This window comes from Cetorhinus maximus, chromosome 25 (assembly GCF_964194155.1).
Source record: "Cetorhinus maximus chromosome 25, sCetMax3.hap1.1, whole genome shotgun sequence".
Taxonomy (NCBI): domain Eukaryota; kingdom Metazoa; phylum Chordata; class Chondrichthyes; order Lamniformes; family Cetorhinidae; genus Cetorhinus; species Cetorhinus maximus.
In genome coordinates this window covers 1,498,437-1,518,134 of record NC_135903.1, presented here as the reverse complement: position 1 = coordinate 1,518,134, position 19,698 = coordinate 1,498,437, and the positions used below count along the sequence as shown (strand labels likewise).

Genomic DNA, 19,698 nt, shown 5'->3' with positions numbered 1-19,698 from the left:
TCGGCTTGCTGCATTGTTCCAGTGAAGCTCAACGCAAACTGGAGGAACAGCACCTCATCTTCCAACTAGGCACTTTACAGCCTTCCAGACTGAATATTGAGTTCAACAACTTTAGATCATGAACTCTCTCCTCCATCCCCAACCCCCTTTCCGTTTTAACACCCTCCTTTTTGTTTTTTCCAATAATTTATATGGGTTTTTCTTTTCCCACCTATTTCCATTATTTTTAAATGTATTTCCATCCATTGCTTTATCTTTACCTTTTAGCCTTTTTAGTATTCCTTCACCCCACCCCACCCCCACTAGGGCTATCTGTACCTTGCTCGTCCTGCTTTCTACCCTTAATGAGCACATTCCTTTAGATAATATCACCACCTTCAACACCTCTTTTTTCCTTTTGTCTGTGACATCCTTTGGTTATCTCCTCCTATCACTGGCCCTTTACCTAGCTCTTCTTGTCCCAACCCCACCCCACCCCACTTAAACCAGATTATATTTCACCCCTTTCCTATTTTTACTTAGTTCCGTTGAAAGGTCGTGAGGACTCGAAACGTCAACTGTGCTCTTCTACGCCGATGCTGCCAGACCTGCTGAGTTTTTCCAGGTATTTCTGTTTTTGTTTTTGAAATTCAAATCAGTTTTGTAAGAGTGAAGTTTGGATTGAGGCATTAATTCCGTTCTAATCCTAATAACATAGGTTTAAAAACACAATAGATACATATAAAGCTGCTGTGTAATTCATAATTACTAAAGCATGTTGTCCATTATGTATTTTGATATAAGATTTGCAAATATAGAAAATTAATAATAAATTACTGACAGGTCCAGAATCTCTCAGTTCAAAAAGAGGCCATTCGGTCCATCACACCTATGCCAGGTCTTTCAAAGTGCTATCCAATTACTCCCGACTCCCCTGCTCTTTCGCCAAAACTCTGCAAATTATTTCTTTGCAGGTATATATCTTTTTCCATTTTGAAAGTTGCCATTGAATCTACCCTTTCACTTCTTCCATTCCAGTAACAAAAAACAACACAAATGAAAACTGCTCATCTTCCCTCTGGTCTCTTCACTGATAACATCAACATTGACAACACATTATTGATAAAATGTAGCAATGTTTTAATTTTTTATTGTATTATGTTAAATTCATGAATATGAAGGCCCAGCCTATTAATGTTGTTGCCAAGTTCTCAACATCATAAGTTCCTAAATTGGTAAATGAGAGTTTCCATCACACACAGGAGTTTCCTACAAACTACAACATAAATCTTTATTCTCAGGTGTGTTTTGGCAGCATTACGATCAAATAGATTCCAGGTTCAGTCTAAGTTCATAGACTGGATTTACATTTTTACACCATTTAACATTTTAACAAATAAATAAGCTGTGGTGTTACTCACGTATTCCGCAACCTGTGATACGATTGTTGATGTTTCCCACTGTCCAACATCAGCCTAAACACACGATCTGTTTGTCCGTCCGTATCATACAGTAAATTTGCTGAAGGAATGTAACTGCTGACTGACACTGCAAGAAATATTACACACCACACTGATCCATTAAGATACAGATCCCTTATTGAAGTGTGGAAGATTCTTTGGGGCTGGACAGGATAGCTACTGAGAGGATATTCTCCCTCAGGGGGGAAGTCAAGAACTAGGAGGCACTTTAAAAATAAGAGGTTTGCCACTTAAGATGGAGATGCAGAGAAATGTCTTCTCTCAGAGGGGCCTTTGTGATTGGAACTCTCTTCCACAGTGAGCAGGAGAGCTGGGTCTTTGATTATATTCAAGGCTGTTAGATGGATTTTGGATTGACAATGGAGTCAAGGGTTATGGGGAGCGGAGAGGAAGGTGGAATTATGGCCAGAATTAGGTAAACTGTGATGCATTGAATGGTGAAGGAGACTTGAGGGGCCGAATGGCCTACGCATGCTCCTGTTCCAGATGTTCTTATGTTCAGTAGTACAGGATCAGTGTTATTATTTCACAGAAACTTTATAAAAGTTGGTAACAATGCAAATAACTTTGCTTTTACTCCCAATTATTTAAATTGAACAGGTAACTCCAATGAAAGAGGATTCCACCATCAGTAATTGAGTGGTGTCCAGTCTGGTGTCTGTGTTGGAAGATAAGCTGTTGTTGCTGCTCATTGTCAGGCTGCAGAGTAATACAGAGATTTGGTGCACTGGGTCTGTGCAATAATTTGATATATTGTTTACTGGACTGAGACCAGTTGGAGACAGATCTTGACAAATAGAATTTTTTCTCTGGGTTTTAGGTGAATCCAAATTAAAATATGTGTTTCCTCACTGAGAATATAGGAACTAAACGTCTAGTCTCTCCGCTGAGTCACTTTAGTTTCTTTATACAAGGTAAAAAAGCTGAATCATCACTATTATTTTCAAAAGTATTTATTTTTCCAAATACATATATATAAAAACAATCCACATGAATTCTGATAACAACACAGTTCAGACTTACACATTAACAATTCATTTTCAGCATTATGCCTTCATTTCATGGTCTCAGAAACTCATTTCTGCAAATAAACCATTCTTACTTCTTACAAAAGATAACTGTAAATGAGATTTAATTGTCCATTTTCACTTCCTCCTCATTTTTCCTCTCATCCTTCCCACTCTCCAGTTTCGGTGCCTCTTGGCCAGGATTTAGCCGGGGACTGGTTGTTGTATCCGAGGTGATGTTGACGGGCACGATTCGTTCATTCACAGCTGGCAGTGCCAGGCGTGGGGCTTGAACCTTTAACCGACCGTCCTGTGACAAACAGCAGTTAAGAGCTTCAGCATCGACATCTTCTGGCAGCTGAAATTCTCTCCTGAACTCTTCATAATTGAAGCTGTAAGAGCCGCTGCCATCATCACTTTTCTTCTCGTGTTTTCCTGTCACCAGCACTTTTTTTCCAAGTACTTTCACATTCAGTTCTTCTGGGGAGAATCGCTGGACATCCAGGGACAGGGAAAAGCCATCTCCCTCCTTGTCCTCTGATTGTCTTTTACCTTCTTCATTATCATCAGGCCTGTTGTCCTGATTTCTTGGTTTTTCCTCCCAAAATTCTTTTGCCAGCTCCTCAAGAACTCGCTCCATGAAGTTCATGCTCTTTCTCGCTTCTTCCACCTCTTTCCACGTGTTGCATTCAAGAGGCTCCCAGACCCTGTGTGGAACAGGCCACAATGTGTACACAGGCTGCTGGCACCGACGTGAAGGGTGGAAAGCCCGACAGCTCAGCATTGTCTCTGCCTCTTCTCTCACTTCTCTCAAACCGACTGATGTGAACTCCCAGTCTTCAGTCTCTGATCTGCTGCAGCACTCAGAACACACGCCTTATATATTCTACTCCCAGAAACCCAGACATTTCCAGAATGAACTCAACTTTGCTGGGTTTATGACACGTGAACTGAAAATAAATGACGTCTCATCCCAGCCTTGCTTTAAACAAGAATGACTCGACTCAGTGACACCCACTGGAGCCGTTCCAGAGACTTCTGGAATGTACTCAGCCAGTGAGGGAATAGATGGGAGGAGCATTGTTAATGATTGACAGCCTCACAGAAGGCAGAGCAAGTGTAAACACATGAGATATTCTGAGAATAAGATGCGTTTAACTGAATGAACTTTGAACAGATTCTATGAGAGAATGTGGTGTTTTTCTTTCTAGTATTGCTGTTTTCATTGATTTCTGAGATGTTGAAGCCACATCTATCAATGAAAAAGAGTGAAATTCAAATTGGCTTGCTGCAATGTTCCAGTGAAGCTCAACGCAAACTGGAGGAACAGCACCTCATCTTCCGACTAGGCACTTTACAGCCTTCCGGGCTGAATATTGAGTTCAAAAATTTTAGATCATGAACTCTCTCCTCCATCCCCACCCCCTTTCCGTTTTCCCCCCTCCTTTTTGTTTTTTCCAAAATTTATATGGATTTTTCCTTTCCCACCTATTTCCATTATATTTAAATGTATTTCCATCCATTACTTTATCTTTACCTTTTAGCCTTTTTAGTATTCCTTCACCCCACCCCTCCCCCACTAGGGCTATCTATACCTTGCTCGTCCTGCTTTCTACCCTTAATTAGCACATTCCTTTAAATAATATCACTCCCTTCAACACCTCTTTTTTCCTTTTGTCTATGACATCTTTTGGTTATCTCCTCCTATCACTGGCCCTCTATCCAACTCTTCTTGTCCCACCCACCCCCCCTTAAACCAGCTTATATTTCACACCTTTCCTATTTTTACTTAGTTCTGTTGAAGGGTCATGAGGACTCAAACGTCAACTGTGCTCTTCTCCACCGATGCTGCCAGACCTGCTGAGTTTTTCCAGGTATTTCTGTTTTTGTTTTTGAAATTCAAATCAGTTTTGTAAGAGTGAAGTTCGGATTGAGGCATTAATTCCGTTCTAATCCTAATAACATAGGTTTAGAAACAGAATAGATACATATAAAGCTGCTGTGTAATTCATAATTACTAAAGCATGTTGTCCATTATGTATTTTGATATAAGATTTGCAAATATAGAAAATTAATAATAAATTACTGACAGGTCCAGAATCTCTCAGCTCAAAATGAGGCCATTCGGTCCACCACACCTATGTCAGGTCTTTGAAAGTGCTATCCAATTACTCCCGACTCCCCTGCTCTTTCGCCAAAACTCTGCAAATTATTTCTTTGCAGGTATATATCTTTTTCCATATTGAAAGTTGCCATAGAATCTACCCTTTCACTTCATCCATTCCAGTAACAAAAAACAACACAAATGAAAACTGCTCATCTTCCCTCTGGTCTCTTCAATGATAACATCAACATTGACAACATATTATTGATTAAATGTAGCAATGTTTTAATTTTATATTGTATTATGTTAAATTCATGAATATGAAGGCCCAGCCTATTAATGTTGTTGCCAAGTTCTCAACATCATAAGTTCCTAAATTGGTAAATGAGAGTTTCCATCACACACAGGAGTTTCCTATAAACTACAACATAAATCTTTATTCTCAGGTGTGTTTTGGCAGCATTACGATCAAATAGATTCCAGGTTCAGTCTAAGTTCAGAGGCTGGATTTACATTTTTACACCATTTAACATTTTAACAAATAAATAAGCTGTGGTGTTACTCACGTATTCCGCAACCTGTGATACGATTGTTGATGTTTCCCACTGTCCAGCATCAACCTAAACACACGAGCTGTTTGTCCGTCAGTATCATACAGTAAATTTGCTGAAGGAATATAACTGCTGACTGACACTGCAAGAAATATTACACACCACACTGATCCAGTAAGATACAGATCCCTTATTGAAGTGTGGAAGATTCTTTGGGGCTGGACAGGATAGCTGCTGAGAGGATATTCTCCCTCAGGGGGGAAGTCAAGAACTAGGAGAAACTTTAAAAATAAGAGGTCTGCCTCTTAAGATGGAGATGCAGGGAAATTTCTTCTCTCAGAGGGAGGTTTGCGATTGGAACTCTCTTCCACAGTGAGCAGGAGAGCTGGGCCTTTGAGTATATTCAAGGCTGTTAGATGGATTTTGGATTGACAATGGAGTCAAGGGTCATGGGGAGCGGAGAGGAAGGTGGAATTATGGCCAGAATTAGGTAAACTGTGATGCATTGAATGGTGAAGGAGGCTTGAGGGGCCGAATGGCCTACACATGCTCCTGTTCCAGATGTTCTTATGTTCAATAGTACTGGATCAGTGTTATTATTTCCCAGAAACTTTATAAAAGTTGCTTACAATGCAAGTAACTTTGCTTTTACTCCCAATTATTTAAATTGAACAGGTAACTCCAATGAAAGAGGATTCCGCCATCAGTAATTGAGTGGTGTCCAGTCTGGTGTCTGTGTTGGAAGATAAGCTGTTGTTGCTGCTCATTGTCAGGCTGCAGAGTAATACAGAGATTTGGTGCACTGGGTCTGTGCAATCATTTGATATATTGTTTACTGGACTGAGACCAGTTGGAGACAGATCTTGACAAATAGAATTTTTTCTCTGGGTTTTAGGTGAATCCAAATTAAAATATGTTTTTCTTCACTGAGAATATAAGAACTAAACGTCTAGTCTCTCCGCTGAGTCACTTTAGTTTCTTTATACAGGGTAAAAAAGCTGAATCATCACTATTATTTTCAAAAGTATTTATTTTTCCAAATACATATATATAAAAACAATCCACATGAATTCCGATAACAACACAGTTCAGACTTACACATTAACAATTCATTTTCAGCATTATGACTTCGTTTCATGGTCTCAGAAACTCATTTCTGCAAATAAACCATTCTTACTTCTTACAAAAGATAACTGTAAATGAGTTTTAATTGTCCATTTTTACTTCCTCCTCTTCCTTGTTCCCCTCATCCTTCCCACTCTCCAGTTTCGGTGCCAATTGGCCAGGATTTAGCTGGGGACTGGTTGTTGTATCCGAGGTGATGTTGACGGGCACGACTCGTTCATTCACAGCTGGCAGTGCCAGGCGTGGGGCTTGAACCTTTAACTGACCGTCCTGTGACAAACAGCAGTTAAGAGCTTCAGCATCGACATCTTCTGGCAGCTGAAATTCTCTCCTCAACTCTTCATATTTGTAGCTGGAAGAGCCGCTGCCATCATCACTTTTCTTCTCGTGTTTTCCTGTCACCAGCACTTTTCTTCCAAGTACTTTCACATTCAGTTCTTCTGGGGAGAATCGCTGGACATCCAGGGACAGAGAAAAGCCATTTCCCTCGTTGTCCTCTGATTGTCTTTTACCTTCTTCATTATCATCAGGCCTGTTGTCCTGATTTCTTGGTTTTTCCTCCCAAAATTCTTTTGCCAGCTCCTCAAGAACTCGCTCCATGAAGTTCATGCTCTTTCTCGCTTCTTCCACCTCTTTCCACGTGTTGCATTCAAGCGGCTCCCAGACCCTGTGTGGAACAGGCCACAATGTGTACACAGGCTGCTGGCACAGACGTGAAGGGTGGAAAGCCCGACAGCTCAGCATTGTCTCTGCCTCTTCTCTCACTTCTCTCAAACCGACTGATGTGAACTCCCAGTCTTCAGTCTCTGATCTGCTGCAGCACTCAGAACACACGCCTTATATATTCTACTCCCAGAAACCCAGACATTTCCAGAATGAACTCAACTTTGCTGGGTAATGACACGTGAGCTGCAAATAAATGACATCTCATCCCAGCCTTGCTTTAAACAAGAATGACTCGACTCAGTGACACCCACTGGAGCCGTTCCAGAGACTTCTGGAATGTACTCAGCCAGTGAGGGAATAGATGGGAGGAGCAATGTTAGTGATTGACAGCCTAGCAGCAGGTATAGCAAGTGCAAGAAAGTGAGTTTCGTGAGGAGCAGGATCTGTTTATGCGAATGAAATATAAACTGATATTATGGGAGAATGCTGAGTCCATATTTGGCTTTCTAGTATTGCGCTTTTTAGTGATTTTGGTGATATTAAAGCGATTTTTAACTGTGTAATAGAGTGAAATTCAAATCTGTTTGTTTTAAGTGAAGTTTGGATCGAGGTGTTAGTTTTGTTCTATTCATAATAACATGTTTAAAAATGGATTATTTACAGATAAAGCTGCTGTGCACTTCAAAGTTACTAAATCCTGTTGTCTGTTTTGTATTTTGATATGAAATTTTCAAATATGAAAATTAATATAAATTACCGATTGATCTAGAACCATTTAACATTTTAACTAATAAATAAGCTGTGGCGTTGCCCATGTATTCCACAACCTGTGATACGATTGTTGATGTTTCCCACTGTCCAGCATCAACCTGAACACACGAGTCCGTCAGTATCATCCAGTAAATTTACTGAGGGAACATTACTGCTGCCTGTCGGCAAGAAATATTACACACCATACTGATACAGGGAGATACAGATCCCTTATTGAAATGTGTAAGATTCTTTGGGGTTTGACAGGGTAGCTGGTGAGAGGATGATCGCCCTCAGGGGGAATCAGGAACTAGGTGGCAGTTTAAAAATAAGAGCTGTGGCATTTAAATGAAGATGAGGAGAAATTTCTTCTCTCAGAGGGTCGCCAGTGTTCTCACTTTTCTTCCCCAGTGAGCAGTGTCAGGCTGGGCCATTGAATATATTCACAGCTGTTTGACAGATGTTTGATTGACAATGAATCCAAGTGTTATGGGGGGACAGACAGGAAAATGGAGGTAAGGCCACAATCAGATCAGTCATGATCTAACTGAATGGTGAAGGAGGGGATCAAGGGGCAGAATGGCCTACGCCTGTTCCTATTCTTTATGTTCTTATGTTCAGGGGACAGAATCAGTAATATTATTTCACTGAAACTTTATACAAGTTGCTTACAATGCAACTAACTTTACTTTTCCTCCCAGTTATTCATATTGAATAGATAACCCCAATGAAAGAGGATTCCACCATCAGTAATTGAGTGGTGTCCAGTCTGGTGTCTGTGTTGGAAGATAAGCTGTTGTTGCTGCTCATTGTCAGGCTGCAGAGTAATACAGAGATTTGGTGCACTGGGTCTGTGCAATAAGTTGACATATTTTTTAACGAACTGAGTTCAATTTCAGACAGATCTTGACATAGAGAATTCTTTCTCTGGGTTTTAAATTAATTCTAGTTAAAATGCCCTGAATTTTTGGGATGACAGGGAAAGGCGCACTAACTGCACGACGATTTCTGGGACTAAGACCCTGGAAGTGGAGCAAAAGGCGTCAGGGGTCCGGGTGGGGAAGGTAGGGGAGGCCTCGGGAATCACGATGGGGGGGATCGGGATCTCGGACGATAGGCCGGCAGGGGAGGGATGTCCAGAGGGCACCAGGCCAACAGGAGAGGGCACCTCCAGTCAGAAGGGGACTTCTGATGTGAGTCACCCACCAGCCCCCTTCCCACCCGAGATCAAAATCTCTTCTTTCATGGATTTTCCCACCTGAGCTGTCATCAGCGCACCAGCCTAAAGATTGAGGTTGGCAAGAAACGGCCCTGAACTGGCATTAAGGGCCTTAGCTGGGGTAAGACCAGGCTTCCACTCTGAACCCATGCCCGACCCAGCATAAAATCAGTGAAAGGTCAGGGCAGGCAGGACCCGAGGGAATCCGTCCATCCAATTACACGCTCCCCCCCCACCCCCACACCCCCCCCACCCACCCCCCACACCGTCTCAGCTCCCGCTGGGCATGGAGGAGCGTAAAATTCTGGCCAATGTGGTTTTTTTTTACTGAGTGTAAAGGAAGTAAGTGTCTAGTTTTTCAGTTTAATTTTTTATGAAGTGAAAAAGCGAAATCATCATTTTTTTCAAAAGTATTTATTGTTCCAAAATAAATATATATAAAAATAATCCACATGAACGCGGCTAACAACACAGTTCAAACATACAAGATGAAAACAATTAATTTTCAACATAATGCCTTCATATCATAGTCTCAGAAACTCATTTCTGCAAATAAACCACTCTTACGTCGTACAAAAGTTAACTGTAAATGAGGTTTAATTGTCCATTTTTACTTCCTGCTCTTCCTTGTTCCTCTCACCCTTCCCACTCTCCAGTTTCGGTGCCTCTTGGCCAGGATTTAGCCGGGGACTGGTTGTTGTATCCGAGGTGATGTTGACGGGCACGGTTCGTTCATTCACAGCTGGCAGTGCCAGGCGTGGGGCTTGAACCTTTAACCGACCATCCTGTGACAAACAGCAGTTAAGAGCTTCAGCATCGACATCTTCTGGCAGCTGAAATTCTCTCCTGAACTCTTCATATTTGTAGCTGGAAGAGCCGCTGCCATCATCACTTTTCTTCTCGTGTTTTCCTGTCACCAGCACTTTTCTTCCAAGTACTTTCACCTTCAGTTCTTCTGGAGAGAATCGCTGGACATCCAGGGACAGAGAAAAGCCATCTCCCTCCTTGTCCTCTGATTGTCTTTTACCTTCTTCATTATCATCAGGTCTGTTGTCCTGATTTCTTGGTTTTTCCTCCCAAAATGCTTTTGCCAGCTCCTCAAGAACTCGCTCCATGAAGTTCATGCTCTTTCTCACTTCTTCTACCTGTTTCCACGTGTTGCATTCAAGCGGCTCCCAGACCCTGTGTGGAACAGGCCACAATGTGTACACTGGCTGCTGGCACAGACGTGAAGGGTGGAAAGCCCGACAGCTCAGCATTGTCTCTGCCTCTTCTCTCACTTCTCTCAAACCGACTGATGTGAACTCCCAGTCTTCAGTCTCTGATCTGCTGCAGCACTCAGAACACACGCCTTATATATTCTACTCCCAGAAACCCAGACATTTCCAGAATGAACTCAACTTTGCTGGGTTTATGACATGTGAGCTGCAAATAAATGACATCTCATCCCAGCCTTGCTTTAAACAAGAATGACTCGACTCAGTGACACCCACTGGAGCCGTTCCAGAGACTTCTGGAATGTACTCAGCCAGTGAGGGAATAGAGAGCAATGTTAATATAAAAGCAAAAAACTGCCGATACTGGAAATCCAAAACAAAAATAAAAATACCTGGAAAAACTCAGCAGGTCTGACAGCATCTGCAGAGAGATGGACAGTTAACGTTTCAAGTCCGTATGCCTCTTCAACAGAACTAAGGAATAATAGAAAAGAGGTGAAATATAAGCTGGTTTAAGGGGGGGTGGGACAGGTAGACCTGGATAGAGGGCCAGTGATAGGTGGAGATAACCAAAAGATGTCATAGACAAAAGGACAAAGAGGTGTTGAAGATGGTGATATTATCTAATGAATGTGCTAATTAAATTAATTACTGGCCCTCTATCCAGCTCTACTTGTCTCACCCCCCCTTAAACCAGCTTATCTTTCACCTCTTTTCAATTTTTCCTTAGTTCTGTTGAAGAGTCATATGGACTTGAAATGTTAACTGTGTTCCTCTCCGCAGATGCTGCCAGACCTGCTGAGTTTTTCCAGCTATTTTTATTTTTATTTTTGTTTTGGATTTCTAGCATCCACAGCTTTTTGCTTTTATCTTGGTGTCATAAAGTGTTTTTTTAAAGTAGCAGAAGCATTTTACTTATCTAATCTCAAATATAAGGTGTTCATATTAAGAACTTCATTTTCTAAATGTTTTTTGTGCAGTTACTGTCATGGAGAGAGATTCTTGTATTATTGTGCAGCAGCAGAATAGATTGATAAGAAAATGACATTCAGGCCAGTTTGATGTGGAATATATAAATTTCTGGTACTATCACACACTGAGCCATTAATTCCATTGTTTTGTGTATGTATTTCCTGCAATATGTTGTTACAAATGGCCCATTATTCACCAGTTCTACAATCTTCTGTCAATACTCTGGACTCTTTTCCTGTGTTAATAGCCCAACCTGTGCGCACAGTCAATTAATTTTGACTTTTGTATAATTTGCAAACTTTAAAGTGTGTTTTGCACAGTGGAAACAGCATAATAATCACTTACTGTTACTACATTCCGGAAAAGACTGCCATCTCACCTGTGGCATTGCTGAGTTGGGAAAACTGTATTTATTAGCTAAGTGTGATGGGATAGCTATTGCTAAGGAACTTTGCACTATACACAAGACATTGAAATATATTAGAGATTGTAAGATTGTAGAAAGGAAACAGAAAAAAAGACAACAGTGAAGGGGATCACTTGGATCCTAGCTGTAAATGATGACTCAATATATTTCCCCTTCAAAATTATTTCAACATAATAAAGGGAATTAATGTGGTGGATGTGGGGTGCTGTGCTGTGCAGAATCAGAGCACACTTACAGATTAAAGAAATCACCATCTCAGCTAATTTCCTGGTTAATCATTAATGTATGGAACGCTGCCACCTACTGGAAAGAGCAGCAGACATATGGTCAATAGGTAAGCACGTACTGTACAGTATTCCTCTGCTTGTATTAAACTGGGCAGCACATTCAACATACATTAATGGATCAAATACTGTTGTCTAAGTAACAACGAGCTAATAGCGCACACCATGATCTATGTATAAGTTTCAAATCATATTACTTCAGGTGTTAATTGTTGTTGGAGTTTTAAAACTTTCAATTTTTCCCCTCTTTTTTTTTCTCTCTTAATCCAGTCTTTTTCCCCTTTTTTATATTCCTCGTCCTATAACTGATTTGATCTTGAATTCACCTCTCTACATTACACTTCATGCCAGTCCTCCTTCTAATAATTTCAGAATCTTTAAATCTGATTGGTTTAAGGAGATACCCAAGTGCTTCTTACCCTGTTCACAGGGACAGCAGCTGTCATTTCCAGCAACTTGCAGGGCAAAGTATCAACATTAAACAGACAAGGACACGTGTCTGCTTGGGCACAGCATATTGGCTTGCCACAGCCAATTTTTTTGCACTATTCTGTTAGCAGAAATAAGACAGTTTGCAAATATTTAACAAAAATAAAAATAGCTGGAAAAACTCAGCAGGTCTGACAGCATCTGCGGAGATGAATACAGTTAACGTTTCGAGTCCGTATGACTCTTCATCAGTTCTGATGATAACCTCTGAGCTCCAGGAAGAGCCTAAAGATTTAATTAAGCAGTGTCATTGGCATACCAACACTTGTACCCTAATGTAAAGAGGACCATTATTGGGTGGAATGCTTTGTTGGTGTCCGGGTTTAATGTGAATTACCTGATGTATTCATTTTATCCAAAACATTAAAATACTTGCTAATATATTTTGCTTTCCTTATTCAATTTAAAACTGTCCCAAGGTCTTAATTTTCTGCAAAAAGTGTTAAAGAAATAAATATTTATTTTCCTAAAAACATGGCCAAAAAATTAAGTTTTTAAATCAATGATTTAACTGTCCTCTGTGTGTGGAATTCTTAACTAATTTCCAACCTGTGCACCTGATCTTCTGTACTAAAGCAGTAAATTGAATTTTAACTGTTTAACTTTGAAAAGAAAAACAATCGAACTGCACTGAAATTTCCTGATGTGAAAGGACAACCATGAATCGGTCACGAATGACCTCATTTCCTGTTTGGCCCACTCTCCATTTTTTTTACTGAGATTCACAGACAGTGGAAATTAAAACATAAACTGATTTTTATATTTTGACTTATGAGGGTCCAGTACATTTGTAAGGTTCAAAAGTATCTTCAGAGAAAGTGTTCCAGACAAGCTCCTCCTACTTACGATGTCACTGAGTTAGAACATTCCAGAATTGTGCCGGCTTGTCACTGGCAGCAGTAGTGGTGGTGATGCTGTGTTACAGGTCACTCAGGGAGTCTGAGTTGCTGTGGCAACATGCACTTTTTACATCCATGTTGTAGTCTGGAGCTTTGGATGGTGATGGTAGAGGCTCCAGCTTTCTTTCCATCACATGACTAACCAGGAATCTTCCCACTCATGCCATCTGTGATTGGCATGTGTTGGAAGCATTTGCAGGCTAATAGTCAACCTGTTTGACCATGTTATGAATGTACCTTCCTTGATCATCAAGTCTTGGGGTGGGACTCGAACGCTGGCAGTAGTAATTCCTGTTTAATGCAAGACTGAAGTATTATAATAAATGACTGTTCACATCTCACGCGTGTCAAACTTCAGTTAATCTGCAAGGTTGAAGACTTCTCAGAGTAGGCTGTTTAAGACATGTGTTCTGGATGCTTGGAGACTGAAAATTGGGAGGCTCCATCAGCCAAGGTTTTCTGAGAACTGATAAGAATTATTAAAGGCAAAGAAAAATGCTGAGTGGTCAGGATTCCACTTCCTGATGCCTACACCAGCATCCTGGAGCACTAATAGCCTTTAAACAGTTTTAGCACAACACGCAGAAACAAATAGTGGAAGCGGAGAACAGAATGAGGTGGTCTTAAAAAACATTGTTGGAGCAGAGACCAAGAAATCAGGACAACAGACAATGAAGAATGAAGAAGGTAAAAGACAATCAGAGGACAAGGAGGGAAATGGCTTTTCCCTGTCCCTGGATGTCCAGCGATTCTCCCCAGAAGAACTGAATGTGAAAGTACTTGGAAGAAAAGTGCTGGTGACAGGAAAACACGAGAAGAAAAGTGATGATGGCAGCGGCTCTTCCAGCTACAAGTATGAAGATTTCAGGAGAGAATTTCAGCTGCCAGAAGATGTCAATGCTGAAGCTCTTAATTGTTACAGGATGGTCGGTTAAATGTTCAAGCCTCATGCCTGGCACTCCAGCTGTGAATGAACGAACTGTCCCTATTAACGTCACCTCTGATACAACAGCTACTGCCCAGCCAGAAGTTGGCACTGAGAACAGAATGACTGCAATGTTAAAGTTAATGATAGGAACAGGAGAAATGGAAAGTGGCAATTAGAACTGATCGAGTCCACAGTCCTAAATCTGAGTAAATGTTGCATAAAAATCTAATTATGTGTGGATGACAAATAGATTGAATTTGATATTCCTAGTTATTTGCTTCATTGTTCTATATCTTGGAATGTACAGTTTTATCTTTGCAGTAAGTTGCTTCTTAAATACTGGCACGAGGGGCAAAACAGAACAGGCAAGTAACAAAAAGGAAGAGAGAGAGACAGAAATTATTTAACTTGAATTTAGATAGTGACTTTAATGTAGTAAAACATCCCAAGGCACTTTACAGGCTCATTATCAAACAAAATTTGACAGTGTCTTAAGGGGATATTCGGACAAGTGGCCAAAAGCTTGGTCATAGAGGCATGTTTTTAGCAGCATTTTAAGGAAGGGAGAGGTAGAGAGAGGGGAGGAAATTCTGGACATTAGTTCCCGGGCAGCTGAAGGCACTGCTGCCGATGGTGGAGTGATTAAAATCAGGAATTTGCAAGAGGCTTAGACTGGAGGAGCATGGAGTTGTGGAGTGTGAAGAGGTTACAGAGATAGGAAGGGACATGACGATGGAGGGATTTGAAAAAGTGGATGAGAATTTTAAAATTGAAGCATTGACGGACTGAGAACCAATGTGGGCCAATAAAGGAATCAAGTTTGATTTACTCATTATATTGCCAAATATGTCACTAAATACAACAGAAAATAAATTTACTCTGTGTCCCATCTTCGTATTTGATGTGCAACAGGAATTAGATTCCTTCAAATAAGTAAGTTCATAAGAAAGGGATTGGGCCCTTCAAGCCTACTTTAATAAGATTGTGCTTGATCTAATTGTGACTTAACTCAGTTTTCCTACCTGCACCCACCACCCCTCCTACACACAACACCATAATCCTTGACTCCCTTGTCGATTAACAATCTGTCTGACTCAGCCTTGAATATATTCAATGACCCAGCCTCAACTGTTGTCTAAGGAAGAGGATTCCAAAGTCTAGTGACCCTCTGAGCAAAGGAATTCCTCAACTTCATCTTAAATGGAAACCCCTTATTTTTAAACTGTCCCCCTAGTTCCAGATCCCTCCACAAGAGGAAACATCTTCTCCACATCCACCCTGTCAAGTCCCCTCTGAATCTTATATGTTTCAATTAGATCACCTCTTATTTTTCGAATGAGGAAAGGTCCAACCTGCTCAGCTTTTCTACAGGGGTCATCCTTTCATCCCAATAATTATCCTCAATCTTCTCTGAACTGAAGGATGGCCTTTACTTTAATGCCAGGAGTATTACAGGTAAAACGGATGAGTTAAGGGTGAGGATTGACATGTGGAATTGTGATATCGTAGCCATCACTGAGACGTGGTTGATGGAAGGGCAGGATTGGCAGCTCAACATTCCGGGATATAGAATCTTCAGGCGAGACAGGGGAGGGGGTAAAAGAGGAGGAGACGTTGCATTATTAGTTAAGGAGTCAGTTACTGCAGTAAGGAGAGATGATATCTTGGAGGGGGCATCAAATGAAGCTTTGTGGGTAGAACTTAGGAATAAAAAAGGGGCAACCACATTGTTAGGTGTTTATTATCGACCCCCAGATAGTCAGCAGGAAATTGAGGAGCAAATATGTGCACAATTTGCGGAGGTGTGTAAAAACAATAACAATAGGGTAATTATATTAGGTGATTTCAACTTTCCCAACATTAATTGGGATAGACATAGTGTTAAGGGCTTGGATGGAGTGGATTTCTTGAAATGTGTACAGGAGAACTTTTTAGGTCAATATATAGAGGGTCCAATAAGGGATGGCACATTGCTGGACCTAATTCTGGGGAATGAAGCCGGACAGGTGGCTGAGGTGGTGGTGGGCGAGCATTTTAGCGATAGCGACCACAACATGGTACAGTTTAAGTTTCTTATGGACAAAGAAATCAACAAGTTGCAAAAAAATGTTTTGGATTGGGGGAGAGTGGATTTTAGTAAAATAAGGCAGGATTTGGCCAAGGTAGACTGGGAACAGCTACTTGTGGGGAAATCTACAGAGGAACAGTGGGGGGTGTTCAGAAAGGCAATGGGGAGGGTACAGACTCAACATGTTCCCTCTAGGGTGATAGGAAGGAGTAACAAGCCCAGAGAACCATGGATGACCAGAGATATTCAGGATACGATGAGAAAGAAAAAAGAGGCTTTCAGCAGGTACAAGGGGAGCAAATCAGCGGAGGCATTAGTGGAGTACAGACAGTGCAGGGTGGAGCCTAAGAAAACAATTAGGAGAGCAAAGAGGGGTTATGAGAAAGTTCTGGCTGGTAAAAGTAGGGAAAATCCCAAGATATTCTATAAGTATATCAGTGGGAAGAGGATAACCAGGGAAAGAGTAGGGCCCATAAGGGACCAAGGGGGGCAATCTATGGGTGGAGCCAGAGGACATCGGTAGAGTGTTGAATGAATACTTCACATCCGTCTTCACCCAAGAGAATGAGGATGAAGGTATCGATCTCGGGGAGAGAGACTGCAAAGTTCTTGAGCAAGTTGATATAGGGAGTGACAAGGTATTGGAGGTGTTGGCAGACTTAAAAGTGGACAAATCTCCAGGTCCAAATGATTTGTGTCCCAGACTGCTGAGGGAGGCATGGGAGATCATCACAGGGGCTCTGACCCAAATTTTTAATTCCTCTCTGGCCACGGGGGAGGTGCTAGAGGACTGGAGAACAGCTAATGTGGTTCCGCTATCTAAGAAGGGTTGTACAGATAAGCCAGGGAACTACAGGCCAGTGAGTCTCACGTCAGTGGTAGGGAAACTATTGGAGGAAGTTCTGAAGGAGAGTATCCATCTCCACTTGGAGAGGCAAGGTTTGATCAGGGATAGTCAGCATGGCTTTGTCAGAGGGAGGTCATGCCTAACAAATTTGATTGAATTTTTTGAGGAGGTGACCAGGTGTGTAGATGAGGGTAGTGTAGTTGATGTAGTTTATATGGATTTCAGCAAAGCCTTTGACAAGGTCCCACATGGGAGACTTATAAAGAAGGCAAATGCACATGGGATACAGGGTAATTTGATAAGGTGGATTCAAAATTGGCTTAGTTATAGGAGGCAGAGGGTGATGACAGAAGGAAGCTTTAGTGACTGGAAGCCAGTGTCCAGTGCCGTACCACAGGGATCTGTGCTCGATCCCCTATTATTTATCATTTATATAAACGACATAGATGACTATGTCGGGGGGAGGATTAGTAAGTTTGTGGATGACACAAAGATTGGCCAGGTGGTAAACAGTGAGATGAGTGTCTTGGGCTACAGGAAGATATAGACAGGATGGTCAAATGGGCAGATAAGTGGCAGATGGAATTTAACCCTGAAAAGTGTGAGGTGATACACTTTGGAAGGAGTAATTTGACAAGGAAGTATTCATTGAACAGCATGACACTAGGAAGGCCTGAGGAACAAAGGGACCTTGGCGTGTGTGTCCATAGATCTCTGAAGGCAGAGGGGTATGTTAGTGGGGTGGTGAAAAAGGCATATGGGACACTTGCCTTTAACAATCGAGGCATAGATTACAAAAGTAGGGAGGTCATGTTGGAGTTGTATAGAACCTTGGTGAGGCCACAGCTGGAGTAGTGTGCAGTTCTGGTCACCACATTATAGGAAGGATGTGATTGCATTGGAGGGGGTGCAGAGGAGATTCACCAGGATGTTGCCTGGGATGAAACATTTAAGTTATGAAGAGAGGTTGGATGGACTTGGGTTGTTTTCATTGGAGCAGAGAAGATCGAGGGGGCGACCTGATCGAGGTGTACAAGATTATGAGGGGCATGGACAGGGTGGATAGGGAGCAGCTGTTCCCCTTAGTTAAAGGGTCAGTCACAAGGGGGCATAAGTTCAAGGTGAGGGGCAGGAGGTTTAGGGGGGGATGTGAGGAAAAACCTTCTTACCCAGAGGGTGGTGACGGTCTGGAATGCACTGCCTGGGAGGGTGGTGGAGGCGGGTTGCCTCACATCCTTTAAAAAGTACCTGGATGAGCACCTGGCACTTCATAACATTCAAGGCTATGAGCCAAGTGCTGGTAAATGGGATTAGGTAGGTAGGCCAGGTGTTTCTCACATGTCAGTGCAGACTCGATGGGCCGAAGGGCCTCTTCTGCACTGTGATTCTGTGAACTGCTTCCAATGCAAATATATTCCTCTTTAAGTATGGTGACCAAAACTCTACACAGTATTCTGGGTGTGGTCATTCTCTATGTCTGGGAAATGTATTCTATTTATCTACCCTCAGGGTTTGCATGCGTTTTACAATATTGGCTAATAAAATTATATCCATAAACTACCAACTTAAAGGGTGCATATTAACTGAAGTTCTTCTATGTGCAAAAAGGGAACATGAAATGCTTGTAGTTATTAATATAAAAAAAGTTGCAGTTCCTGTCTTTGGTTTGCATAAAGTGTCAGCCTCTGCTCCACAGCGATGGCTGAAGTTTTTTTCAGTCAGTGGTTTTCCATTCAGTGAGGGGTCAGAATGCTCACCAAACATCAGATGAGACTTGAACTGTCAGATAGAGGGACTTAAGGTGGACTACAGATCGTAGGGGAATACAGTCAAACAGAAAAAGCTGCTTCAGCTGTGTTTCCACTCAAAGTTATGAACACTGCCTTGTCTGTCCATTAACACAATGGGATCATCCATTCTGCATTACTTCTGCAACATCAAATTAAAGGTGAGAAAAATATTGGTTCCTTACAGCAACACGCCAGCACCATGTAGTTAAAACCACTTCAAGAATGTGATAGAGTTCCCTTCCAGTTCATCGAGCGAGCTATATTGAAGCTCAAAAGATACTCCAAATTTTATAACTGCAGACCATTTTATAACTTACATGGTCATTTTTCAGTTTTTTTTCTTAAATACACTTTTTGAAATTGAATTCTGCAACATTAAACATATACTTTAAACAGTCTAATGGTGAGTTTTCAATTTCTGATCAAACAACATCAATAATATCGCTGAAAAGAGAGACATGTTGCTGAATCTTTTTGTCTTGCACTCATCAGGACAAACACAAGAATGCCAAATTTCAAACAGTCACAATTTATGCTGCAGGAGAAAAGGGTGCTGGTTGATTGTCAAGTCGATTGTGATTGGCCAGAGCATTGCATTAAAAAAGCAGCGGGGTACTATAGGCTCCCCAAGCTCCCAGGTAATTTTAAAAAGGCACAAGGCTTGAACATATTCCCTTTGTTTGCAGGCAGAGTCCCTGTGCATGAATGTATGTCCCTTCCAGTATCAATAATGATCCAACTGAAATTATTGAAGCAGAAGCACACTTCCTCACCTCTTGGTTCTGACTCTGCTTTCTATCTTTGTATCTCTTTCCACCTCAATTTAATTCTCTCCCGAGACAATGTAAAGAAAACACTAGGAGCAGGTGAAAGGGCCCCAAAGCAACATTAACAC

General features: G+C 41.5%; 3 protein-coding genes across 4 annotated transcripts; all 3 read right to left on the bottom strand.

The window, feature by feature from the left end:
* Positions 1–2,451: 2,451 nt before the first annotated feature.
* LOC144667706 (heat shock protein beta-11-like) lies at positions 2,452–3,478 on the bottom strand. The gene has a single exon (XM_078529159.1). The coding sequence runs from the start codon at positions 3,249–3,251 to the stop codon at positions 2,592–2,594; it is 660 nt and encodes a 219-aa protein (XP_078385285.1). The 5' UTR covers positions 3,252–3,478; the 3' UTR covers positions 2,452–2,591.
* Positions 3,479–6,258: 2,780 nt separating this feature from the next.
* LOC144667790 (heat shock protein 30C-like) lies at positions 6,259–10,353 on the bottom strand. Of its 2 annotated transcripts, XM_078529246.1 has the most exons (2): positions 9,523–10,353; positions 6,259–6,373 (listed from the first exon to the last, which is right to left on the bottom strand). In XM_078529246.1, the coding sequence occupies exons 1-2, from the start codon at positions 10,139–10,141 to the stop codon at positions 6,369–6,371; spliced, it is 624 nt and encodes a 207-aa protein (XP_078385372.1). In that variant the 5' UTR covers positions 10,142–10,353; the 3' UTR covers positions 6,259–6,368. The 2 variants fall into 2 exon arrangements, with proteins under 2 accessions (XP_078385372.1, XP_078385371.1); XM_078529245.1 differs by lacking the exon at positions 6,259–6,373 and having other exon boundaries at positions 9,302–10,353.
* On the bottom strand, positions 6,329–7,136 carry LOC144667789 (heat shock protein beta-11-like). The gene has a single exon (XM_078529243.1). The coding sequence runs from the start codon at positions 6,989–6,991 to the stop codon at positions 6,329–6,331; it is 663 nt and encodes a 220-aa protein (XP_078385369.1). The 5' UTR covers positions 6,992–7,136.
* Positions 10,354–19,698: the final 9,345 nt, after the last annotated feature.

What these genes read in the sequence shown, in the direction of transcription:
- LOC144667706 (XM_078529159.1), bottom strand. Translation starts at nt 3,251, where the DNA reads ATGCTGAGCTGTCGGGCTTTCCACCCTTCACGTCGGTGCCAGCAGCCT.
- LOC144667789 (XM_078529243.1), bottom strand. Translation starts at nt 6,991, where the DNA reads ATGCTGAGCTGTCGGGCTTTCCACCCTTCACGTCTGTGCCAGCAGCCT.
- LOC144667790 (XM_078529245.1), bottom strand. Translation starts at nt 10,141, where the DNA reads ATGCTGAGCTGTCGGGCTTTCCACCCTTCACGTCTGTGCCAGCAGCCA.